Source organism: Felis catus, chromosome A2, assembly GCF_018350175.1.
Source record: "Felis catus isolate Fca126 chromosome A2, F.catus_Fca126_mat1.0, whole genome shotgun sequence".
In the NCBI taxonomy this organism is placed as follows: Eukaryota; Metazoa; Chordata; class Mammalia; order Carnivora; family Felidae; genus Felis; species Felis catus.
In genome coordinates this window covers 153979502-154006465 of record NC_058369.1, presented here as the reverse complement: position 1 = coordinate 154006465, position 26964 = coordinate 153979502, and the positions used below count along the sequence as shown (strand labels likewise).

Below are 26964 nucleotides of genomic sequence, written 5' to 3'. Positions count from 1 at the left end.
TAGTTGAACGTGGCATCTAGATTGCAGTTAAAGGGTGTCTGATGCAACAAAAAGCACGAATTTGACCGTGTAGCACACACTCCATACGCACCCAGAGGCTGCTTGTGTTCATCTAGTGTTTCGTTGTCCTGCCCCATGTTCTTCACGTGTCCAGAGTGAAGGTAGGTGACAGGCACGGATTCTCTGACAGCGTCTCTAAACAGGCAGAGTACCGTTTGAACATTACCATCAAAAACCTACCGACCTCAGAAGTATTTTATAGGATGAAGGAGAGACAGGACTATTTATCCGAGTCAAATGCGGAGAGTCCTAGGTATAGGAACTAATAAACCGCGAATTCAGTTTTATCACTAGGAAGCAGGCGTAACTACTGAGAGAGAGCACTGCCCACTCGCTCTCGACTTTCTGAGTGTGCCAGGCCTTAAGGGAGAGCCGTCCCCCGGCTTCCACGTCCTGGGACGTACGCTGCACGTCTGCACACACGGGAAGCCTGAGCACCGTGCTGGCTGCTGGGTTTCAGGACCCATCCCCACTGCTTCTCCCAAGTGAGGCAGGAGGTGTCCATGTGCAAGGGATACAAGCGTTCCCATTGCCTCATTTCCTCTCATACTTTGCTCCTACTGACACCAAAAATCACACGCTATTGTGTTCGGTGCTGCATACGTCTGTTAGCCTGGGTTCCGTAAGGGTCAGGACTCCACACTGTTTATCCTTGCATCCCCAGCCCCGAGTATATGCTCGGCACACAATAAAACAATAATTAGATGGGAACAGAATTCTATGAGGTTAGTTCTCACAGGTCCTTTGCTCTACCAGCTACGATATGTTTAATTCTCAGTAAACAAGTACTTGAGAGCTTTCTGAGTGTGAAGTGTCGTCCTGTGCACTGGCCGTAACATTTCTGCCATGAGCTGTGATTCAGCAGAGCCAAACCTAAAATGGCTGAGCACGAACCACAGCCTTGGTGGACAGGGATTCTTAAAAATACGTACCTTCCTTTCTCGTAAAGAGTTAACTGTGACGCCCCAAACTTTGTTTTTTTCCTCCGCTCTGGGGTCAGGAAAGGAGGGAAGGCACAGGACATACCCAGGACCTGCATTTGCTACACTCAACAGACCACCATAGTAAGACCAAATAACAAACTTTAATTTGAATATATTACAGTAGAATATCATCATTCTTTTGAAGTACAAAAATAGTTAAAAACTTTTTCCATTTGCAAGTAATATTTGCTACCGACTATAAATAGTGCATCGACGCTCTGAACTGTACACATGACACCACATTCCTAAGCCTGCACCTTCTTCTCTCCTGTATCATCAATCACATGTAAGAAAAGCAGCCATGCAACAGGACTCTGCAATCTTGAGAGCCCGCCAAGACATTCCAGAAGGATCCTTAATAACAATTGGATGATATCTCTCTAAAACTAGCCTTTATGCTTTTTTGGCTCAATTCTATAGATTAAAAACTTTTTTAAAAAACTAGTTTAAAATTCCAGGAATTGCTATTTTTGGAGTATCAGCTTTCCCCCCAAAACAGGAAAATGACAGGGACAAGCTAGAGCGTTAAATTCAACAAAAGCTCATTTAGAAGTAAATCACCACCAGTGGAAAAGTTTACCGAGTACAGGAGATCTGACGATAATGGAAATTAACCGGAAGACAAATTCCATTGCCAAAAGCCATTGAGGAGTTCCATCTTTTCCCACTATTATGTTTCCTCATATTTCAAGTGAGCTTAAGTAAGAATCACAAGGTAATTCTAAAAATCATATTGGGTTCTGCCCAGATCTGATCCACCTTAGATGCTGAGAACCAACTACTGAAAAAGGACGAACGACAACATGAGAACACAGAAGCTTTGGCATATGAAAAATGATAAAATTTTGTTTTCTAAAATGCAGTTATTCGGGCCACTTTAGTTTGACTTGTGCTCCGAACTGATTAGATCTGGGTCTAAGATCAAAGACAGGAACTGAAAGAACCCCTTGCAAGTGTCCGGATGGCAAAGGCTACCTGCAGTCGCTGGTCTTCTCCTGCCACGTTCCCGGCTCCATTTTCTAGGACTCCCTCAGCCACCGCCGTGCTGGGGGTGCGGGGGACAACGGGCGCAGTGCCTATGGGACTTCTCTAAGCTGTCTGCAGTGCTTCAAGGAGTTAGGACGCTCTTTCAGTTCTCATGCGGGGAGGGGTGGCTCTGCACTTTCTACACCTGTAACGCTGGGTACCTTAAGCTAACAGAAACAAAATACATGGCGTGGAAACAAAGGTAATCTGCTACATCAAAACATGTATGTCTATTTTCTGAAAATCAGTTGTGAGTCTAAAAGTGCTCAGTGATAGGTTTACGTTGCAAGAGCTCAGAAACCTGGGGCTGGAATAGGACTTAGGACAGAGTCCAGCTATTAGGAAGTCCCTCAAAGGGCTCTGCACAACCTATGTTTATTATCATCATATTAATAAATGGCCCCACTGCATACATATAGCCTTTGTAGCCCTACATTCAAAACTGATGTCTATTCAGCAAAACATATGAAAAAGATCCTTAACCTGTTTTGTTCCCTAAAATATAATGGAGCAGTGACTAATGAGATTTGCATACTATTTCCTGAATACCTTTAAATGTACCATACAGATTTTTTTCATAGTATGCACCTTTTAAACAGCTGTAATACTCCTGTTTCTTTGATGATAAATAACATGCTTTTATCATCAAAACTACTGAAAGAGTAATCCCCGAAGTCCATTATCTATTAATGACTGGACAGTTTGATAAAGGATCTTACTGCCACTCTTAGAATCATGTTGCTATTTCTAACCTCTGCTCTCCTAAGACTCAGAAATGCATTACAAAATTCTTTATGGAATGCCCCAGTAACATGGGATGATGTACAGATGACTAAAATGAAGAGGACAGAATGACGGTGGCTCTTGGGCATTAAAGGCATTTGTTATTGGAGCTATGGGAAAATGCCATGGAGTGCTAACATTAAAAAAAAATTATGCCATTCTCCTTAAAGTCAGTTATTACATAAGAGTTCTCTGAGTATTTTTGGAAGAAAGGCACCAGACAAATCCAAAGTCTTATTGCTAGTCGGATCACACAGGGGCCGGAGCACGGACTATGGTGCTTAGTTCAGCCAGGAGGCTAGGTCTAAGCGAGTCAAGTCACTGATCTTGAGGCTCAAAGAGCAAGGAAGGAAATGTCAAAAAATAGAGCCCTGCATCTTACATTAAACTTGAGGAATTCTCCTCAGTTTCCAATTTTACAGCAAAGCGGTGACCAGTTCCCCAGGACTCTGGAGCTATTTTAGATAGGCACTCTGTTTTCTTTGGCCCATTTCTTCATGATCCGGATGATGTACTCCACTTGGGTGTTCCCTGTGCTTCTCAGTAAATGGAGCACTTCTCGAAGGGTCTCTCTGGGGGAAAGATTTGAAGGGACAAAGAGTTTCAATAAGCATGTAAATTAACAGATCTAATCAACTCATACTTGTTCTTCGCTCCTTCCAGTAAGGCATTTTTGGTAACAGACTATTTCACTGTGTATTCACAAACCAGTTATGGACTTCCAAGCCTTCTATTTTTTTTTTTAATGTTTATTTATTCATTTTCAGGGGAGAGAGAATGAGAGAGAGAGAGAGAGAGAGAGAGAATGTGTGTGAGCAGGGGAGGGGCAGAGAGAAAGGAGAGAGAGAATCCCAAGCAGGCTGTGCACTGTCAGCACAGAAGCCCAACATGGGGCTCGATCCCACAAACCATGAGATCACTACCTGAGCCAAAATCAAGAGCTAGACGCTTACCTGACTGAGCCACCCAGGCAACCCCAAGCCTTCTATTTTTATGGTAGAATACTAAAATGGAAATTCTATGAAATCCTTCTCACCAACCCAAGTTTTCCTGTTTACTTATACTATCCATACACAGGCTATTAATCTTTCTGGCCTAACATGATGTAAGTATTCCTATTTCTATGCCTATTCTGCATGACCAAGTAGAAAGAGGGTTGGGTTCAAAGAATTAGGTTCAAATTCTAGCTCCATACTAACAAGTTGCTTCTCTGAGTCCAAGACCTCTCCCTCTCTTTTTTTTAAGACTTTTTTATTTATTTTAATTCAAGTTAGTTAAAATACAGTGTAGTTTTGGCTTCAGGAGTAGAACTCAGTGATTCATCTCTTACACATGACACCAGTGCTCATCCCAAAGATTTTATTTTTAATGTTTGTTTATTTAATTTTGTTAATGTTTTATTCTTGAGAGAGAGACAGAGAGCGCAAGCAGGGGAAGAGCAGAGAGAGAGGGAGACACAGAATCCGAAGCAGGCTCCAGGCTCTGAGCTGTCAGCACAGAGCCCGACGCGGAGCTCGAATTCACAAACTGAGAGATCATGACCTGAGCTGAAGTAAGCCACTTAACCCATTGAGCCACCCAGGCGCCCCAATGTTTGTTTATTTTTGAGAGAGACAGCGAGAGAGCATGAACAGGGGAGGGGCAGAGAGAGAGGGAGACAGAGGATCTGAAACAGGTTCTGTGCTGACAGCTGACAGCAATGCAGGGCTCAAACTCATGAGACAGGAGATCGTGACATGAGCTGAAGTTAGAAGCTTAACTGACTGAGCCACCCAGGTGCCCCCAAGTTCTCTTTTGTTTGAGGTGGTAATCACCTTAAACTGGGTGTCACCACCATATTTGTAAAATTTTGTAAAGCCAGAGTAATGGATGATTTCTTCCAGAAAATTAATATATTAGGGTAGCCTTAGTGGCTCAGTCGGTTAAGTGTCCAACTCTTGCTTTTGACTCAGGTCATCATCTCGCAGTTCATGGGATTGAGCCCCATGTCAGGCTCTGCACTGACAGCACAGAGCCAGCTTGGGATCCTCTCTTTCCCTCTCTCTCTGCCCCTCCCCCTCGTGCTCTCTTCCTCTCTCTCAAAATAAATAAATAAACTTTAACAAAAATTGTTAAAGAAAATTAATATATTAATAAATATGGAAGAGAAGAAAATTCAGGGCCAAGATTTGGCAAATACCCAGTGTTTATGTTTCAAGTAATTTAATTTTAATTAAAATTAAAACTCATGTTTTATGTAATGCATACTAAAACTTCCCTGTTACCTTATCAAATGTATAGGTGACTCTGCCTATGGATCCTCTTCCCTAAGATTTCACTCATATTTTCTATTTCTGTTTTTTATTTCAGGCATCTTCTTTCACCTAATCAAATTCTTTTTTCTTTTTAAGTTCATTTATTTATTTTGAGACAGAAAAGGAGGGAGGGGCAGAGAGAGGAAGAGCCAGAATCTCAATCACATGGGCTTTGAACTCATGAACCGTGATATCATGACCTGAGCTGAGATCAAGAGTCCCATGCTTAATTGACTGAGCCACCCAGGCACCCCATCCTAATAAATTTCTTTAAACCAGTATTTAGGAATGGAATCAGATACAAGGAAGGAAGTAATTGTGGATACATTATTTACTTATAAAATAACCACATCTATTTATACACCAGTAACAAATACATTCCACAAAGTTATTTTTAGAAAATTGAATTGTTTTAAGTATTTTAATTTTTGTTATAAATGGAGCTGTATGTTACTTAATTTTATGTAATCTACTGTCTCAGTTATTTCCTGAAATATAGGGAGACAAAAAAAAATTATCAACCATACCCACTCCATTCCTAAATCTTTGAAGCCCAAAGTAAGTGCACAAGAAAAAGCTAATAGGCAAAGAAAAGAGTAGAAGAGATAGAAAGAGACTTTTTTAATGAAAATGACAATTCATTTGGAGCCAAATATATATCTTACTCTTACATTTGAAAGCTATAGTATACTCAGTGTCCCCAATAAAAATGATTTGGAACATAAAAAATTTCTGGAGAGAAAACATCAGATAGACATACAAAACATCTTAATCTTCTATTCATCATTATAAAACATCACTATCGTTTTGGGTTTTCAGAAGACGTAATACAAGAAAATAATTCTTTTCCCTTACAAACACCAAAAGAATAGAGGTAGTGTCTCTTTTGGATTACTTACTTGGGTTCTCGTCCAGCTAAGATCATCTGGAAAATGCCCACACAGGCTCCCCTCTTGCCTTCCCAATATTCAGGGTTAGGATCCAGCCTCTCTAAGACATCAAAAGCTTTGGCTGAATAGTAGAACTGGCCCATCTGATTAAAAGAAAGTATTGTGATAATACTTGTAATCTAAAGATTGCACTGAATGAAACGAAATGTAAAGACAGCGTGAAACAGAACTATATAAAAAATGGTTAGTGATGACATTTTCAGCTAGCAAATTAGATAAATTTCAATTCCTTACTAAAACTAAAGAAGGAAAATCACAATTTGAGTACATGGTTCAATTTATACCAGTTTTCAACAACGTAACATTTTTCCTACATATAGTCAAGTTATGCTGTAATCAACACATCTGTCATTTCTTCTAATTATACTGTACTCTTTTTTTCAAGCTTACTTATTTATTTTGAGAGACACAGAGATAGCAAAAGTGGGGGAGGGGCAGAGAGAGAGGGAGAGAGAGAGAATCCCAAGCAGGCTCCGCGCTGTCAGGTTTCCTCAACACATTCCGTAGGTGACTACTATCATTCATTTTACGTTAATTTGATCATGTTCAACCCAAGAGAACATGACTTTTCCTGATCTTGTTCCTAAATTCTTAAAATGCCGAGATGGATACTGACTACTACTCTAAACATCAAATCTTCTAAACACTTAATTCATTTTGACAGAACTCTTTCCCAAATATACTACACATTTCCTCTGCCATGTAGAGCATGCCAAATACTATTAAACTGTGCTTAGGTGAGTTTTCTTGACTGGCAGCCAAAAACATATAGCATTGCCATTTTGTTGAAGTCTTCAACTTGCTGGGCAATCCTCCTTGCTCAGTGTGGTTTAGTTACCTCTCCACTCCCATAAAGTGCTATTCTAAACCTTTGCTAATTTCCTTAAGATCTCTACTGCAGTCTTAGCATTTGTCTATCCTTCAGGGAAAACACAACCTTCCTCCCTTCAGCTCAAATTATGCTCGTACTCGCATTCATCCTTCCTTCGTTTCTGTACATTTCACAGAAAGAAGTGTTCTAATTCCTTTTCAAGGTTAGTCCTTCTTCCTATGTGCTCTTCAAAAAATTATTTTTGGTGAAATAACACAGATATAGAATGGTGCCTGAAACATTAATGTACAATTTAATGCATAAAACATGAACACAAGAGTAATCCCTGCTCAGGTCAAGAGACAAGACATTGACAGCTATTTAGCTCTGTGTCACTGCCAGACCACAGCCCTCTTCTTCCCTCCAGAAGCAACTGCTATGCCAACTTTTTTTTTTTAATTTTTTTTTTAACTTTTATTTATTTATTTTTGAGACAGAGAAGAGACAGAGCATGAACGGGGGAGGGGCAGAGAGAGAGGGAGACACAGAATCGAAAGCAGGCTCCAGGCTCTGAGCCATCAGCCCAGAGCCCGACGCGGGGCTCGAACTCACGGACCGCGAGATCGTGACCTGAGCTGAAGTCGGCCGTTTAACCGACTGAGCCACCCAGGCGCCCCAGCCAACTTTTATGGTCATCGGTTCTTTGACTTTTTTAATACTTATGTATATACCTTTAGACAATATAATTAAACTTTTGTCTTTCAAGACTTTATCTTTATGAATACCATAAATATTCTTCTGTGTCTTGCCTATGTTAAGATGCATCTATATGGCTGGATATAGCTCTAGTCGGTTCATCTTTAAAAATTACTTATTTTGAAATAATTCTAGATTTATAGGATGTTTTGGAGATAGTACAAAGAGGTCCCATATACCTTTTTCTTTTCTTTTCTTAATGATTTTATTTTTAAGTAATCTCTACACCCAACATAGGAATCAAACTCACACTCCCAAGATCAAAGAGACATGCTCTAGCAATTGAGGCAGCCAGGTATTCTAAAACTTCGGGTTTTTTTTTTTGGTCTCAGGTACCTTTCACCCAAATTCCCCAGTTACAGCTTACTATAGTGCAGTATCACAGTATCTAAAACCAGGAAATTGACATTGCTACAATGTGGGTGTATAGTTCTGTCATTTCATCAAATCTGTAGATTCACATAACTATCAAGATACAGAACGATTCCATCATCACAAATCTGTCCTACCCTTTTATAGACATACACACTCTTCTCCCTGTTGATCATCCTTACCTCCCAGCAATCACTAATTTGTTCTACATCTCTATACTTTTCATTTCATGCATGTTATGTATATGAAATCAAGCAGTATGGGACTCTTTTGAGATTGGCTTTTTTCACTCAGCATAATGTCGTTCTTATTCCTTATTAACTCAAGTTATTTTGGCACAGTACAGGGAATATAGTCAATGGTTCATAATAGCATTGTATGGTGATAGATAGTAGCTACACTTGTGAGCACAGTATAACATGTAGAGTTGTTGAATCACTGTGTTGTACACCTGAAACTAATGTAACATTATGTGTCAACTATACTTCAATTGAAAAAAAAATCCAAGTTACTATGTATATCAGTAGTTGGTTCCTATTACATAACCTTGAAAAAGCAGGAGGCACCTCCACCCAAAGTTTGGTTTGGATCTTGAGAGTGATGATGCCATACACACACCAAGAGAGCATGGAAAGATTTCTTACTTAAATAATTGAGATCTCTGGGAGGAGTAGGGCAGGCCTCTTAAGAGAGAGCAAGAGAGCAAATCTCTTAAGAGATTTTTATTGTGGTTGGGGCTGGGATGAGGGTTCCTGAGCACCAGCAGGGGCTCATGTGGTCTGAATCACCTGGTGGCACCAGAGAAGGGAGTACCTAGCATTTCTTATCATTTTGTCCAGATGTGGGGCACAAGGGGAAGAAGGAAGGGTGAAGCTTAAAAGGTGTCAGCAGTCAAACATCAAGAAAGGCAGTCAGGACTGTCATCACCATTCCTGTTTATTAATAAGCAGTAGCCCATGCCAAACCGGTTTGTTTAACCATTCAGTACTGAAGGACATTTGGATTATTTCCAGTTTTTGGTTATTACAAATCAAGCTGCTATTGACATTGGGAATAGGTATTTGTATGGATACAGGTTTCATTTCTGAGATAAATGCCCAGGAGTGTGATTGCTGAGTCATATGGTAAGCATGTGTTTGTTAAACAAATTGCTTAATTCACGGTATATATTTTTTCTGTCCTTTTACTTTCAACCTACCTATATCACTATATTTGAAATGAGTTTCTTGTAAAAAGTACATAGTTGGGTCTTGGTTTCTTATCCACTCTATCAATGTCTCTCTTTTAATTGGTATATTTAGACCATTTACATTTAATGTGATTGACATGTTAGAAGACTTAATTCTGCCATTTTTTCCCCTATTTGCCCTTTCTATTTTTCCTGGACAAGGACATCTCATACATGTCTCTGTAGTTTGCAGCTGGAGAAAGACATGATTGTGCAATTAGCACAGAGGGAGGACAAAAAAGCCTGGGCTTAACCTCTCCAGTCTCCTCGTATACGTATCTTTTTCTTGCTTTTTCTATATTGTAGTAAATCTTAGCCATGAGTGTAACTTTGAATCCTCTGAACCCTTCCAGTGACTCACCAAACTAGTGGGTGGTCATGGGACCACTGAGACAGTAGGTAAGACTGAACTGGTTTTTAAGGTCCTTCTCTTCTTTTTAAGGTCATTAACTCCATCTTCCTCTCATCTCCGTAGGGCCTTCTTCCATCAGAAATGCCCCCATTCTCTTGAATCTCTAACCTCCCTGTCCAACAGCTCCTCTGCCTAACGATACTTTAACTCCCTACTCTAAAAATGAACAAACAGGGGCACCTGGGTGGCTCAGCCGGTTAAGCGTCCGACTTCAACTCAGGTCACGATCTTGCGGTCCGTGGGTTCGTGCCCCGCGTCAGGCTCTGGGCTGATGGCTCAGAGCCTGGAGCCTGCTTCCGATTCTGTGTCTCCCTCTCTCTCTGCCCCTCCCCCGTTCATGCTCTGTCTCTCTCTGTCTCAAAAATAAATAAACATTAAAAAATAAAAAATAAAAAACAAACAAACAAAAACAACCTCTCCCTCCACCTGCAAAAATACTCCCCGCCCCACGTCCTTAACCATGGTTTTCCTTTTAAGTTAGCGTCATGTTTCCCCCCTTATCCTCAGCATCCATTTCTTTGTGGTCTACGCTCACTGTGTCGGCTTTCTAATCTCATTCTCTTCTCTACCCACTATTGTTTTCTCAAGTCTCATGCAGTTCCAACAGGTTGCAGATTTGTCATGCTCCTCCCTAGGCTTTTGATAAAACTGAAACAAGAAAAAGAGGAATGAAAAGCCCTCCCCCCCACTTCCTGGTTCTTTTCTTTCCTTTATATCCATCAGCATCCTCTGTCTCTTACACTGATTCTTCTATTTCTATGCCTTAAACACTGGTGTCCGTGTGGTTCCTCACCCCATTGGCTGGTTAACCTCACTGTCACCCACACTCCCCTGCTACTGCTGCTGCTGCCACCACCACCACCACCGCCAACTACTGTTAACTTCTACAACTGTATCTCTAATCCCAACCTCTTACAGGAACACCTGAGCTCCAGGCTCACCATAATAATTTCCCACAGGTAATATCTCTAGCTGGAGCCCCAAACACACTTCAGATTTAATACATCTACAACTGAACTAAATTCCCATCTGAATGTTTTCTTTCCCTCTGGTTCCCCTAACTCGCTTAATGTCATTGCCATCTACTAAGTCATGTTAAACATTTTCAAGTTTCCTATGTTTTACAACCTTTTCCATTGGTAGTGACTCACTTTATTTTTGTAATGATTCACTTTGAAATGAGCTGTTATTAATTTAACACTAGTCTAGTGTTACCTAAATATTCCCCAATAGGAACTTCCAGAATGTGAGGTTAATTTGTTAAAAAACTTCTAATCTATAGGATAGGGCCCCAAAGTCCTCCCTCCTTCTCCCTGCCTTTTCAGCTCCCCACTCACCCACCCACAAGGCCTCCCCCCTGACACACACACACATAGCTAGTCTTTTATGAAATCTGATTGCGTCTTATTCTCTTTTCTGGTTCCTTTGTCTCTACTATTGAACTCACAACCCTGAGATCAAGAGTTGCATGCTCCTCTGACTGAGCCAGCCAGGAGCCCCAGGGATGACATTTCTGACATGGCCATTTAATCTCTAGGACACCCTTCCCTAATATTTGGCCAGTGTAGCACTGTGTGACTGACCTTCAGTTTTCCCTTTAGGTGTCACTTGGACTCACCTTGTAGCAGTCATTAGCAATGAGCTGTAAGAGGCTAAAGGACTCGCCAGAAGTTTCCATCTTGAGATACAGTTCCCAGGCTAGTCTTGGTTTCTTATTCATTATATCTACAAAAAAAAAAAAAAAAAAAGTTGGGGCATTTATTTATTTATTTGTTAGAGAGAGAAAGAGAGAGAGAAAGAACATGCAAGCAGGGGAGAGAGAGAAAGAGAGAAAAAAAATCCTAAGCAGACTCCATGCTCAACACAGATCCTGACATGGGGCTGATCCCATGACCCTGAGATCATGACCTGAACCCAAATCAAGAGCTGGACACTCAACTGGCTGAGCCACCCAGGCACCCCAGAGTTTTGCCTTTTAAATGTGCAGGAAATACAATTCTGCATCTTGCTATTCTTTGGATTTGTTTCTATGTTCCAAACAGACAAAGGAATGGTAAACAGCCCTTCTGTAGAAAGCTTGCAAGGTCATCATTAAGCTGGTTCTCCATCAGAAGTCTACCATACGTAAAATATTTAAGTTAGGATTCACAGAATTATGTCTTTTTAGATTGGGTTGATTTCCAGTAGTTCCCGCTTTGCTCATCTGCTTAAAAGTCACATATCATTCATTAAATCCTTCTCATACAGTTTCAGCCTCACTGAGAACATGTGATTGCTGAAATCTTTCTGTGACTTCAAAAACTCTGTGAACATTTTAAATCTGAGTGAAAAAAAAGGAGCAAGGAAAGGTAATGAATAGGGGATGACAGACAAAGGTTGTAGGCTACAGAGTATTTTAAAAAATTATGGTTTGTGGGATTGAGCCCATGCTGTAGGCACGGAGCCCGTTTTAGATTCTTTCTCCCTTTCTCTCTGCCCCTCCCTAGCTCATGCACGTGTACACTCTCTCAAAATAAATAAACTTTAAAAACAGATTAAAAAAATATATTTCTGACACATTACCACTTTTCAGGCCTTCATCATAATGAAAAGGTAAAATTAGCCTATTTAACACAGAATACTGTAAACTGAGATTCTGGAAACTTGAGCAGGGCTGAAGGAAGAACTTGACACCTTTCAGGACTATTCATGCGAGGTCAATGTCATATGGTAGAACCAACTACAGGGTAAATGTACGTAGTATGTGTACATGGCCACCCTAACTGAGTAGCATTAATGATGCTTAATTTCAGTGTTTACTCATTCTACAAAACAAAATTAGAAATGTTCACTGTAGGGTGCCTGGGTGGCTGAGTCGGTTGAGCATCCAACTCTTGATTTCAGCTCAGGTCATGATCCTGGGGTCGTGGGATCGAGCTCCATGTTGGGCTCTATGCTGGGCATGAAGCCAGCTTGGGATTCTCTCTCTCTCTCTCCCCTCTCTCTCTCCATTTGCCCCTCTCCCCGGCTCTCTCTCTTTAAAATAAAAAAATAAAACAAGGGGCACCTGGGTGGCTCAGTCAGTTGAGCGTCCAACTCTTGATTTTGGTTCAGGTCATGATCTCATGGTCATGATCTCACGATCAAGTCCTGCATTAGCCTCTGCACTGACAGCCTGGAGCCTGCCTGGGATTCTCAGTCTCCCCTCTCTCTTTGTCCCTCCCCTGCTTGTGCTCTTTTTCTCTCTCTCTCTCAAAATAAATAAATAAAATGAAAAAAAAAACCTTAAAAATAAATAAATAAATAAATAAATAAATAAATGTTCACTATAATTTCTATCCAGAAGATTATGCAACAGAGAAGAAAAAGATTCCTCTGTAACATTTAAAAGATGACTCACAGCACCGAGCTAACCAACTGAGGTAAATGTAGTCATTTTTCATCTTCTCACTTTGGATTAAAAGGAAAACCTGTAAGAAGAGGAAAGAAAAGGAATAAACATGAAGATATTTTCACAATAAAAGTACCTATATGGGCTTGCCTTAGGTTAACACTTAGTGGTAGCCTTACAGATGATCAAATGCTATCCAGACTGCTAAGTAAAGGACAAAACAGGGTGATGTTGACATACTTCTCTCAGTTATTGATCTCACAAGCTGGCAAAAGGCTGGTAAGGATATATAAGATTTGAACAGAATAATTAACAACTGCATAATACACATTTGTTTAAGAACACCTGACCGTATTACTGGGTAGTAAAACAAGTCTCAACAAATTTTGAAGGGCTGGTGTCTTACAGACCACATTGGATAACCACAATACAATTAAGTTAGAAATCAAAATAAAAAGCTTGGGAAAGATAATACACCTATTTGAAAATCATGAAACACATTTTTTTTCATTTTTTAAAAATTTACATCCAAATTAGTTAGGATATAGTGCAACAATGATTTCAGGAGTAGATTCCTTAATGCCCCTTACCCATTTAGCCCATCCCCCCTCCTACAACCCCTCTGGTAACCCTCAGTTTGTTCTCCATATTTATGAGTCTCTTCTGTTTTGTCCCCCTCCCTGTTTTTATGTTATTTTTGTTTCCCTTCCCTTATGTTCATCTGTTTTGTCTCTTAAAGTCCTCATATGAGTGAAATCATATGATTTTTGTCTTTGTCAGACTGACTAATTTCACTTAGCATAATACCCTCCAGTTCCATCCACGTAGTTGCAAATGGCAAGATTTCATTCTTTTAGATTGCCGAGTAATACTCCATTGTATATATACCACATCTTCTTTATCCATTCATCCATCGATGGACATTTGGGCTCTTTCCATCGGATAGTGCTGCTATAAACATGGGGGTGCATGTGTCCTTTCAAAATAGCACACCTGTATTTCTTGGATAAATACCTGGTAGTGCAATTGCTGGGTCGTAGGGTAGTTCTACTTTTAATTTTTTGAGGAACCTCCATACTGTTTTCCAGAGTGGCTGCACCAGCTTGCATTCCCAATGAAACACATTTTAAATAAAATTTCACAAAGAAGGGGCGCCTGGGTGGCTCAGCCGGTTGAGCGTCTGACTTCGGCTCAGGGCATGATCTCATGGTTTGTGAGTTTGAGCCCCACATCGGGCTCTGTGTTGACAGCTCAGAGCCTGGAGCCTGCTTCGGATCCTGTGTCTCCCTCTCTCTCTGCCCCTCCCCTACTCATGCTCTCTCTCTCTCTCTCTCTCTCTCTCTCTCTCTCAAAAATAAGTAAAGACATTAAAAAAAAATTTCACAAAGAAGACATCATAATGGAAGTTAGGAAAGAAGTCGAATTTGAATAATAATAAGTGGAACAATTTGCTAAATAATAACAAAACTGAATTGAATAATTCAACTGAATTGCTTTGAATGATTCAGACAAATTAATCTACAGGGTTAGAAGTCAAAATAGTGGTTAGCCTCCGGGGAAAGAGACGGACTCAAACAAGTAGATGAAGGGATTTCTGTGGGGCTAGGGTAATACTGTTTCGTGATCTGAGTACTGATTATCTGGATATGTTCACTTTAAAAATTCATCAAGCTGTATACTTTGATTTGATTTGTACAATTTTCTCACTGTATGTTATGCTTTCATAAATGCTGTCAAGAAAAGGAAAACAGTACATAGTTACAAAATCTATGTCTATTCACATTTTACTTTTTAATATAACCTAAGAACAAAAGAACTTTTCATAATCCTTTGCCCTTGAACATTGTTTCAGTGACAAAAAGATAACAATGTTTTTATTTTTATCATTTATTTTCAAGTTTTTACTTAAATTCCAGATAGCTAACATATTGTGTAATAGTGATTTTGGGTGTAGAATTTAGTGATTCATCACTTCCATCCAACACCCAGTGCTTACCACGTGCCCTCCTTAATACCCATCAGGCATTGAGCCCATCCCTGCCTACCTCCCCTCCAGCAACCCTCAGTTTGTGGTCTATAGTTAAGAGTCTGTTTTATGGTTTGCTTCTTTTTTTTTTTTTTTTATTTCCCCTATGTTTACCCGTTTTGTTTCACTCTGGAAAACAGTATGGAGGTTCCTCAAAAAGTTAAAGCAGACAGTGTTTATAAATAGAAATCATTCAAATGCATCAAAAGCAGATACCCACCTCTTCACCCTCGCTGGTATTGCCTGTTGCAGCTTTGGCTTGGGCGTAATTAAAGTTAAAGATGTCATCATTGTAGAAGTAACTCTGGAAAACATCCCAAGAATAGGTCACATTGAGTATTAACATACAAAATATAAAAACATCAGTTATACCAGATAAACTCAAAGATCATTTTAAGGCATGGGCTGACACCACCAACATCACCATTGTAAAAGGGCCATCTCTATGAGTATCTTATCTCTGACACATTATATATAGTATTTTGTATACAAACTCATCTAGAAAATTCTATACTGACCTTAAATGAGTTGAGGTAAATCAAGACATCATCAAATTGCTTAAGCAGAAAGAAACAGGAAGCCATGCACTGCCTCCCGGGTATTGTATCTGAAATGGAATGGGAAAAGGAACCAGGTATATTCACGAAACTCCAAGTTCTCTTTAGCTGAGATTTGAGTCACTTTATAATTCAGAGATAGAAATGTATTCCAAGACCTCTTTCTAGATTCTGAGATTGTAGATTCTGTTCAGTGGACAAAACCCCAGCATAATGGAGGTCACACAGTACTTGAGGGTGACCAATGATCTCTCTTGGGCCTAACTCACAGACTCCAGAATGAACACACGCCCTGCAGGCTACGGTATTCCTCGTATGTTTTCCCAGGTCTTTGAGTCTCTCACCCGTTCCAACACGTGCACACTCAACTAATGTGGCTTAGTCTTCATCATCACTTGTCTATAAGACAACCTAGCACTTCCAGATCAAATGGAGAAATAATTTGCCGTGGAACCAGCTGGTCCTGATCCTGAACAACTTTCTGTCTGATATCAGATTCCTGTTTGAGATAGTAGAGAATTAGTATGACCCCCACCCTTGACACTGGGACTCCTATTCATTCTTGCTCTGTTTAATTTTCCCCCCACAGCACTTATCACAGTCAGATACACCATGTGATCTACTTATTTATTGTGTGTATTGTCTGTCCCACTGGACTGTATGCTCCACAAGGATGGAGGACTTGTTGGTTTTATTTCCTGCTACATCCCCAGCACCTCAATAAAGTTTCTTATATAAATGAATGAAATGAGGAAAGGAAATATTATTCAATAAATGGTCGTAGTGAAACATTTGAAAGAAAATGAATATTCAGGGGTGATAAAAATATTTAACAACTAGTTCACTACGAACACTGTCCACCAGAAAAGATGCTGGCCTTAGACAACTGGTGCAAACAGCCGTACCAGCTCCTACTGGCCAACTCACAGGCCTTTTGATAGCCCTTTCTCAAATCTTACACTCAATCTTGACCAATGAAATCAATACTTAAATTAAGAAAATAAAGCAACAAAACTACTAGTGGGAAATATAAGTGAATATTATCTAACTGTGGGGGTACGGAAGCATTTTCTAACCGACATACCCGTGTATAATATCATCATAAAAAGGTAAACTTAATTGAATAAGATTTAAATATTTTTATATGTGAAAAAATACCACAGGCAAAATTGAAAGGCAAATGACCCGCTAGAAAAAATACCTATGACATGATGAAAGTTGAATACTTAGAAAGCCCTTGAAAAATCAAGAGAAGTTAACGTTTCAAATCAAAACCAGAATCAGGGTGCCTGCGTGGCTCGTTGGTTAAGTGTCCAACTCTTGACTTCAGCTCGGGTAATGATCTGTTTGTGGGTTTGAACCCTGCATCAGGCTCTGTGCTAACAGCATGGAGCCTGCTTGGGATTCTCTCTCCCTCTCTCTCTGCCCCTCCCCTGGTCACACTCTCCCTCTCTGAGTCAAAATAAATGAAAAATAAACATTAAAAAGAAACAGAATCGGGGGCGCCTGGGTGGCTCAGTCGGTTAAGCGTCCGACTTCAGCTCAGGTCACAATCTCACGGTCTGTGAGTTCGAGCCCCGCATCAGGCTCTGGGCTGATGGCTCAGAGCCTGGAGCCTGCTTCCGATTCTGTGTCTCCCTCTCTCTCTGCCCCTCCCCCGTTCATGCTCTGTCTCTCTCTGTCCCAAAAAATAAATAAACGTTAAAAAAAAATTTAATAAAAAAAAGTAAATAAAAGAAACAGAATCGAATTTTAAGAACTCTTATGAACTAAAGATTATATTTATTCTCCTCTATTTATATATTCTCTCATCCCACTTTAGTCGAGATGTTGAGAAGAGCTAACCCAATACTCCCTCCTGTGTCTCTCCCACAGGACTTCCTACTTTATACTTTTCTTTCAAGCCTGACAGACGTACCTCCGGACAGAGACTCAAACTTCACCAGTCAATATATGAACCAACTCCAACAATTACAAATCATGTGAATGAGTACAGATTTCAGACATACCACACTCACTCGCTGACCCTCCCACCAGCTGGAAGAACTGCTGGGCAATTTTCATATGGTCCCTCTGAAAAACAAAGCAGAGCTGAGAGAGCTGATATAAGCTGAAAATATTTCATTTGTATTATATGTTATGCTTTTAAAATATTTGCCAGGATTTAATATATACCCTTCTTTTAAATCCTCTCCCAAACAAACTAATTCTTATTAGCATAAGCAACTAGAGAATCATAACCTGAAACTGAACTGAAACCAAGCCAGGGTCAGATAAAAAAGAGAAAAAAATCTAATTCCCAAATTGTATCCTAAAAGTACCTTCATTAAATGAACTCATTCATTTAGTCATTCATTCATTCACACAATGAACAGATATTTATTGCTCCTTTATCATATATCAGACCTTGTGGTAGGAGCCATAGTTATAACAAGGAGTATTAAATACACTCATTCATTGATTCAGTGACTATTGTAGAGGGAGCCAGAGATAAAAAGATTTATTTATATCTATTTTGTTCCAAAAAGAATGTAATGTGCCATATTCGTATGAATAAGTACTTAATTTTGGGCAGTGCTTACAAAAAGTCTTTGCCAAAGAAACAATTATCCCCATTTTACAAATGCCAAGATTACAGCTCAGAGGTGTGCAAGGTTAATGCAACTCACTGAAAGTAAGAATGAAGACGTGCGATGATTTGCAGTTGTTATTAGGTATAAACACACTGCTTAAAAATGGGGCTTTTAAAAGATGAAGCAACAATTCTTAGGGTGAAAAATTTCTTTTTTTGGTCTTTAAATAACATAGAATTCTTTTTACAATGGAATCTAGGTTGGGGGATATGGAGGAACGAAAGGAACTGCAAATGAGCCTAATCGTAAGCTTATTGCTGGCTGAACTTGAACGTTCACTTTGATCTTTTCCACAACAGTGTAACTGCAGGCTGTACATTACCAGTGATTTCATACTTACCGAACCCATTTCCTGGCCAAGAGCTGCATTGACCACTCCTTTGAGGATATACTCCTGGCAACATGTAATAACACTAATTACTGTTAAGAGAATGTGTAGCTATGAGATGTCTTCCAAATTAATTTCAACTTAATACTCTCAATATATTATCAAAAGTTACCCAGAGTCACTTTTCTCTTTTCCATCCTTGGCTTGAATGAAAGAATTAGGAGACTTTCATTTGGTTTTCAGGAAAGTGTCCATATAACAGAATTCACCATATTTGTAAATTCTCAATCTTAAGCAGAAAAACTCAGTGGAAACTTTAAGTTTTATTTGAACTCAATGGAAAAAATGGGGCGCCTGGGTGGCGCAGTCGGTTAAGCGTCCGACTTCAGCCAGGTCACGATCTCGCGGTCCGTGAGTTCGAGCCCTGAGTCGGGCTCTGGGCTGATGGCTCAGAGCCTGGAGCCTGTTTCCGATTCTGTGTCTCCCTCTCTCTCTGCCCCTCCCCCGTTCATGCTCTGTCTCTCTCTGTCCCAAAAATAAAAAAAAATAAAATAAAATAAAATAAAACCGTTGAACTCAATGGAAAAAATTAACAACAAAATATTTATGTAATAATTTTTATCACCTTATTAGCCCCTGCCATTGTTCATAACAACAACATACACATTATTTTCTCTTTCCAATAATATAATAACTTTGTTTTCATAATAATCTTTTTCCTCAAAAAACAAAAAAGTATCCTGTAATTTCCATTTGTAAGGTATTCTCTCTTTTGGAGCCCTGAGACCTCACCTTCATCCCTTTCAGACATGGCTCTTTTCTTTAATAGACACCTTTTTTAGCAGCTTTACAGCTTTTATGTAGGTACTATTTTTATTTAAGAGGGCTCATAAAAAGAACACAAAAGATGCCAAAGCTTTTATTTTTTTATTTGAGAGAGAGAGAGAGAGAGAGCGAGCGCATGAGTGGGGTGGAGGGGCAAAGAGAGAGAGAGAATCCTAAGCAGGCTCCACACTCAGCATGGAACCCAATGTGGGACTCAATACGATGACCTTGGGATCATAACCTGAGTTGAAATAAAGAGTTGGAAGCTCAACCAGCTAAGCCACCCAGGCATCCCAATGCTGAAGCTTTTAATACACTTGAGAACTATACCTGCTTGGATTTCATAGGGTCTAGAAACATTTTCAGTCTTTCATTCAATAAGTACAATGTCTACAACATACTTGTGTACATAGTGTTGGAAATCCAAATAGACAACGGTCCCTGACTGCAAAGAGCTAACAATCTAGTAGGGGAAAGACAAATTACAAACAATTATACTAGTGAGATAAGTTTCTTTCTATACCTTGCTGTTAGTTCCATTGTAATCCTAGATTTAGGTTTTTTCACACCTCAACCCTTTTGAGGAAATGACCACATATAAGGGAGTTTAAAAACATAAAAAAATCCAGAATATTCATTCTCATATCAAAAGTCTCACAGGACATTCCTAGATCAATATATATGGTCTTCCCTGAGATTCTACAAGCAGAAATCTTCTCTAATATGCCTTCTTGCTACCTTTCTGAAATTCTGCTTTCAACAGAAGTTGGTTAGTAAAATGGTAACACATTTTCAATTACCTGAGGAGTAGTAGGTTCCAGATCCTTAATTAAGTTATAAGCTTCTTGAACATCATCTGAAATACAAGAAATAAGTAGCTATACTAGTCTATATTCCAGCAAACTCTTCTGAAATAGTCCCAAAAACATACGGTCCTTCAGTACTCAAATGTTCATGGGAAGTATGAGTTGTTTTATCTGTCTTCTAACTCTCCATCAAGTTCAATGTGGAGTAATTATCTTAAGGATAACCAAAATATCTTAGGAGACCCATAAGCCATGAAGCACCTAAAAAAGTGTCCAAGCTAAAATATGGACTATTATATACCAATGGCATTGTAATTATACAAGAAAAACAACCGATTTTTAAAAAGAGAATATATATTAAGTATGTAGGAGTGAAATGACATAAAGTCTGGGATTTGCTGTAGGGGGAGTATGGATGAAAAAATAATGGCAATATCTTGAAGACTGTTGAAGCTGGAATGAATACTTGGCTGTTCGTTTTGGGCATTTATACTATTTACTTTTGCTTAGTTTGAAATTTTTTATAATAAAAATTAATTTATAAAACACATACGATATTTAATTCCTGTCCAAAAGCCTACTTCATTGAGCTTATATATCAGATAGAACTGTTTACACGTTCATGTTCTTATTTTAATAAACACTTACATTTTCCTCGATGAGGAATATGTTGTCTGGTTGGTTTCTACCATGTACCTAAAAAGGCCCACACTGTTAGTCCGAGATCCTTGACACAGCGCCACCACCAATGCATGGTAGCTCCTATCCTGCACTCATCACTGTTAGGTAAAAGACTGCTTTAGGCATGTGTCTACAATTTTAACCTTACTTAAGGGCAGTCAATGTCACATTCTCTTTGAATCATAATATTTGTCATAAGAAGCTGCAGGTAGAAAGAAACAGAAAGGCAGACAACTAGACTAAATAAAAAATAGTTAAAGACTCAAGAAAACATGGATGTACACTATACACAGGGGAACACTAGAAAAATAACTGTAAGGAAGAGGAAGGAAAAACGATGGAAAAACTGAAATAGATGGGTAGAGAACAAAAGACAGAAAAATAAAAGGAAGAAAGAAAAACAGAATGAGGGAGAAGGTTGGAGGCAAGAGAAAAGGTACGACAACAAATAAGCACCAATAAATTTGTTCTATCCTATGAACCTGCTGCAAATACATTTTTGGAAGTATTTTGGATTTTAAAAGTTAAGCAACTAACTCAATCAGAGATTAAATGTTCTACCATATGTCATTGTAAGCGAGACCAAGACAAATTTTTCTTACCTTGACGAAGGTAGTAAATCACTAAGTTTAACCGAGCTTCAGGAATGACATCAACCAGGGGAGGCAAAACCTGCAAAGCCCCTTCACCTCCTCGGAAAACAACCTAACGACAGAAAAAGTCCATTATTATGGCAATAAGCATGAATGCACTTACTGGGGAAATGTGTAAGGAGCTGCCACTTATAACTCAGTTATTCTTTGAAAAGATGAATATATTTTTGAAGCTCTCAATATACACACGACTTTGACCTTCTTGAAAAAAGCCATTATCTAATAAGTGTAAGCAACAGAATAAAGGCATACGCCTATCGCATACGTTTCCTTTTCATAAGAACTACAGAAAACTCTTAAAGTACCCAATAGTCAATAATAAAACTTTTTTCTAGACAAATATTCTATATCAAAAACTCCAGGAAGGAATTTATATAACCTTTTTGAGCCTTTTTCTTCATTATAAGGATTGAATGAGATCAAGAGGGGTAAATGTGTGGTACATAGTAGGTAACATTTAATGAATTGCATAAATAGTAGCGCCTACTGTTTGTCTGGGATTGTAGTAAGCACTGGCGTTGCAGCAGGAACAAGTCACTTCCTTGTCACTATAACACAGCTACACTCAAGTGGGGAGAGAGCCTCAAACAGCAAACACGTAAGAATATTGTCATATGCTAATGACAATGGCTAAAACAAAAATACTATCCGAGAGAGCAGTTTTATGCACTGTAGTTTACCCAGAACCTAGCACAGTATCTGACACATAGCAAGCTGTTTCATAAATAACTACACAGAGATCGAGGCCATCAGGCATGAGCTACCCAATCTCTGCTTTCTACCTCAAAAATATCCATTTGGTTTCTTTCTTGATTCTTCCTTATCTGAGATGTTCCCTTCTTTTGCCAAGATTAATTCTTTCATCTGGTTTCTTGATTTCATGACCTCAAAAAAATTAATTCTAGTACAGTTAACATCAGGTGTACAATATGGTGATTCAACTATTCTATACATTACTCAGTGCTCATCATGACAAGTGTACTCTTAATCCCCTTCACCTATTTCAACCATCCCCCCACTCATCTCCCCTCTGGTAATCAGCTATTTGTTCTCTGTAGTCAAGAGTCTGTTTTTTGGTTGGTCTCTTTTTTTCTTTGTTCATTTGTTTTATTTCTTAAATTCCACGTATGACTGAAATCATACGGTGTCTTTCTCAGACTTATTTCATTTGACTTTATACACTCTAGCTCCATCCATGTACCCCAAATGGCAAGAATTCACTCTTTTTATGGCTGAGTAACATTCCATTGTGTGTCTGTGGATTTGCTGTAGGGGGAGCAAAAGAATGAAACTGGACCATTTTCTTACACCAAAAGTAAACTCAAATGGATTAAGAACCTAAATATGACACCTGAAACCATAAACATCCTAAAAGAGAGCACAGGCAGTAGTTTCTCACATTGGCCATAGTAGCATTTTTCTAGATATGTCTTCTGTGGTGAGGGCAACAAAAGCACACAAATATATATATTAATATATATATAATATATTAATATATATATTATATATGTATAATTATATATATTTATATATAAATATATATATATACATCCATTCATTTATTGATTGACACTTGAGGTGCTTCCATAATTTGGCTATTGTAAATAATTCTGCAATAAATATAGGGGTACATATATAATTTTGAATATTTTCATGTTTTTCGTGTTCTTTGAGTAAACACCCAGCGGAATCCAGTGGAATTCTGGATCACATGGTAAATCTATTTTTAATTTTTCGAGGAACCCCCATACTCTTTTCCACAGTGCACCAATTTCATTCCCATTAACAGTGCACACGGGTTCCTTTTTCTCCACATTCTCACCAACATTTGTTACTTCCTGTGTTTTTATTTTAGCCATTCTAGCAGGTGTGAGGTGATATCTCATTGTAGTTTTGATTTGCATTTTCCTGATGATGAATGATGTTAAGCATCTTCTCATGTCTGTTGGCAATTTGGATGTCTTCTTTGGAGAAATGTCTGTTCATGTCTTCTGCCCATTTTTTATTTATCGGATTGGTGTTGAGTTGTATAAGTGGTTTTTTTTGTTTGTTTTTTGTTTTGTTTTGTTTTTGAGAGAGAGAGAAAGAGCACGAGTGGAGTAGGTGCAGAAAGAGACAAAGAAAGAATTCCAAGCAGGCTATGTGCTGTCGAACAGAGCCCCATGTGGGGCTCAAACTCACTAACTGTGATATCATGACCTGAGCCGAGATCAAGAGGCAGATGCTTAACTGAATGAGCCACCCAAGCGCCCCAAGTTGTATAAGTTTTTTATACATTTTGGATACTGACCCCTTATCAGATATCATTTGCAAATATCTTTTCCCACTCTGCAGGTTGTTTTTGTGTTTTGTTGATTGTTTCCTTGACTGGGCAGAACTTTTAATTTTGATGTTAGTCCTAACTGTTTTTTGTTTTTTGTTTTTTTTTTTTTTGCTTTTGTTGCCCTTACCACAGAAGACATATCTAGAAAAATGCTACTATGGCCAATGTGAGAAATTACTGCCTGTGCTCTCCTTTAGGATGTTTATGGTTTCAGGTGTCATATTTAGGTTCTTAATCCATTTGAGTTTACTTTTGGTGTAATAAAATGGCCCAGTTTCATTCTTTTGCATGTAGCTGTCTGATTCGCCCAACACCATTCGTTGAAAAGACTGTCCTTTTCCCGTTTCATATTCCTGCCTCCTTTGTTGAAGACTCATTGATCATATAATTGTGGGTTTATTTCTGGCCCTTCTATTCTGTTCCATTGATCTGTGTCTATTTTTATGCCAATACCATACTATTTTGATTACTACATCTTTGCAGTATATCTTGAAATCTGGGATTGTGATATCTCCAGTTTTGTTCCTCTTTTTCAAGATTACTTTGGCCATTCAGGATCTCTTACAGTTCCATACAAATTTTAGGACTGTTTGCTCTGGTTCTGTGACAAATGCTGTTGGTATTCTGAAAGGGATTGCATTAAATGTATAGGTTGCTCCAGGTAGTATGGGGCATTTTAACATTTGTTCTCCCAATCCAGGGATCTCAGGATGTTTTAGTCAACCTGGATCTTGTTTCTCTATTAATTATTCTATCTTCATTGCTCCTGGTCCTACTTCTCAACTTTAAACATACACAAGCATTTTTGCTCTCTTGAAAAATCTTCCTCCCTCTGGATAGTGCCCTATTTTTTTCCTTTCTTTCAGTACCACACTTCAAAAGTGTGTGGCTTTACTGCTTCAACTTTATTATCCACTTGCTCCTTAACCTCCTGCTTTCAGCACACTAGTAAACTTACTCTCAGAAGGCACAAATTAACTCCTTTAACCAAATTCAATGGACTCTTCTGCCCAATGATGCTTCTGCAGTTTGGACTGATGGCCATAGCATGATCACAAAAACATGATTTACTAAATGTGTACTAAGTGCTAGATACTGTGCAAAGCATCTTACACACGTTACCTCATTTGGTCCTCACAAGAAAATACGGTAGGCACTGTAATTTCCCCTGTGGAACACCTGAGAACACTGAGTCTCAACAATGCTAAGTGACTCACCCAAAGGTCCAAAGCTAGTACATGGAATAGGCTGATTTTGACCTCAAGTCTGACCGCAAAAGCCAATGCTCATAACAACCATTTATATTGTGTAGTAATTTTAGACTTTGTTTTAAATTATAAAAGTATTATATGTTCAAAGGGGGAAAACTTATATATTACAAAAGGAAAATTTCTGTATTCTCATTTCTCTCTTTAATCCCACTCTCAGAAACAAATCCCTATTAACTAGCTGACATACTCCTTCCAGTCATATATACCTATGGTGCTTCCTTACTCTGGCTGTACATTATATCCATCTGGGAAGCTTTTAAGAAAAGCTCCTTAAATACAGATGCTTTCAAAATAATATAAAAACAGGGAGGAGGACAAAACGTAAGAGACTCCTAAATATGGAGAACAAACAGAGGGTTACTGGAGGGATTGTGGGGGGGATGGGCTAAATGGGTAAGGGGCACTAAGGAATCTATTCCTGAAATCATTGTTGCACTATATGCTAACTAACTTAGATGTAAATTTAAAAAATAAATTAAATTTTGGGTGCCTGGGTGGCTCAGTTGGTTAAGTGTCCGACTTCAGCTCAGGTCATGATCTCACACTCCATGAGTTTGAGCCCTGCGTCGGGCTCTGTACTGACAGCTCAGAGCCTGGAGCCTGCTTCAGAGTCTGTGTCTCCCCTTCTCTCTGTCCCTCCCCTGCTCATGCTCTGTCTCTCTCTGTCTCAAAAATAAATTTAAAAACATAAAAAAATTAAAAACAAAAACAAACAAACAAAAAAAACAAAGATGGACTCGAGTTTGACTTTCGCCAGAAAATCCTTCCATTCATTGTAATCCACAAGGATAGATGTTCCTTGGTCTTGGCCAACAAAATGAACCCTTGGACTTATACTGCCTTGCACTTCTTTCTAAATGTTATATATGTCTTACTGCCCTCCCAGTAAGGGTTTCCTTGAGGAGAGGACCTCATATCTAAAACTTATGTTCTCTCTCCCATAGCAAGGAGAAGTTTGCTTAGAGTAGAGAAGTATTTGTTGCAATATCTCCCTTCACGTATCCTTTTAACTGCTTTGATATACCAAAGTAGGATTAAGACTCAATTCAGTCACGATGATAGTGCTATTCACCAGATTGTGCCTGATGAGTTCTTTAGCAAATTCAAAGGAAGAAGAAGCGTTGTCCATCAAGCTTTTGAGTTCTGCCTGAAATTGAAAAAGGAAAGGCTTAGGAAAACGCAAGTATACAGTCCTTACACCACATATTTTTACAACGTTTTATAGTTTACAAGGAATTTAACACACTGCTTCATTTGTTTCTCAGGACTCGGAGAGTCAGTGTGCTTATCCTCATTTTACAGATGAGAACATCAGGGCTTATAAACATTACATGACTTGAACCTTCCAATAAGCAGCAAGTTTGAAACTGGTCAACCCAAGTCTGAAGACTTCTACTTTGCAGAGCCAAAGGTGATAAAGGAGCTAAGTTTTTCACAACTGAGGTTGATTCTTCAATGTGATCATTCCACCTATACCCTGAACTCTCATAGTACCTCCTTCCTGCTGAATTGGCCTTTACTTACATACCATAATTAAAATACCTTCTCCTATTATTTATTAGACCTATCAGATCTCTTCTGTATTCTCTCACCCTTTTAGCTCCCCATAGAACAAATGGTCAACCATTTCTAGCATCCTCACTAACACCCTCGATTCCCTTAGCCCTTCCTCAGCTTTCTGTTGTTCCTGACTTGCCAATCTATAATTTTGAGTAATCTTCCTCTCCTTTTTCTACTTCCGTCAGTAGGTAGCTAACTTTTTCAGGATAAAATAATTAAATTTTTAAAAATTTTATTTTAGAGACAGAGAGCAAGC

At 38.9% G+C, this 26964-nt stretch overlaps 1 protein-coding gene across 7 annotated transcripts in view; it reads right to left on the bottom strand.

Moving 5' to 3' along the window:
- Positions 1-1124: 1124 nt before the first annotated feature.
- The window catches only part of TTC26 (tetratricopeptide repeat domain 26), a 50685-nt gene continuing 24845 nt past the window's right edge, over positions 1125-26964 (bottom strand). For 4 of the 7 annotated variants that reach the window (XM_011280575.4, XM_045052823.1, XM_011280576.4 and 1 more), the window contains 11 exons: positions 26221-26295; positions 21504-21606; positions 20215-20270; positions 18602-18655; positions 17638-17701; positions 15590-15678; positions 15292-15375; positions 13055-13124; positions 11294-11400; positions 6046-6179; positions 1125-3424 (listed from right to left, as the gene is read on the bottom strand). In XM_011280575.4, coding sequence (XP_011278877.1) covers positions 3313-3424; positions 6046-6179; positions 11294-11400; positions 13055-13124; positions 15292-15375; positions 15590-15678; positions 17638-17701; positions 18602-18655; positions 20215-20270; positions 21504-21606; positions 26221-26295 — 948 coding nt within the window. In that variant the 3' untranslated portion in view covers positions 1125-3312. Of the gene's footprint in view, positions 3425-6045; positions 6180-11293; positions 11401-13054; positions 13125-15291; positions 15376-15589; positions 15679-15977; positions 16128-17637; positions 17702-18601; positions 18656-20214; positions 20271-20868; positions 20917-21503; positions 21607-26220; positions 26296-26964 lie in introns of those variants that run through there. The other 3 variants (XR_006594631.1, XM_045052824.1, XR_002153980.3) reach the window with 3 other exon arrangements.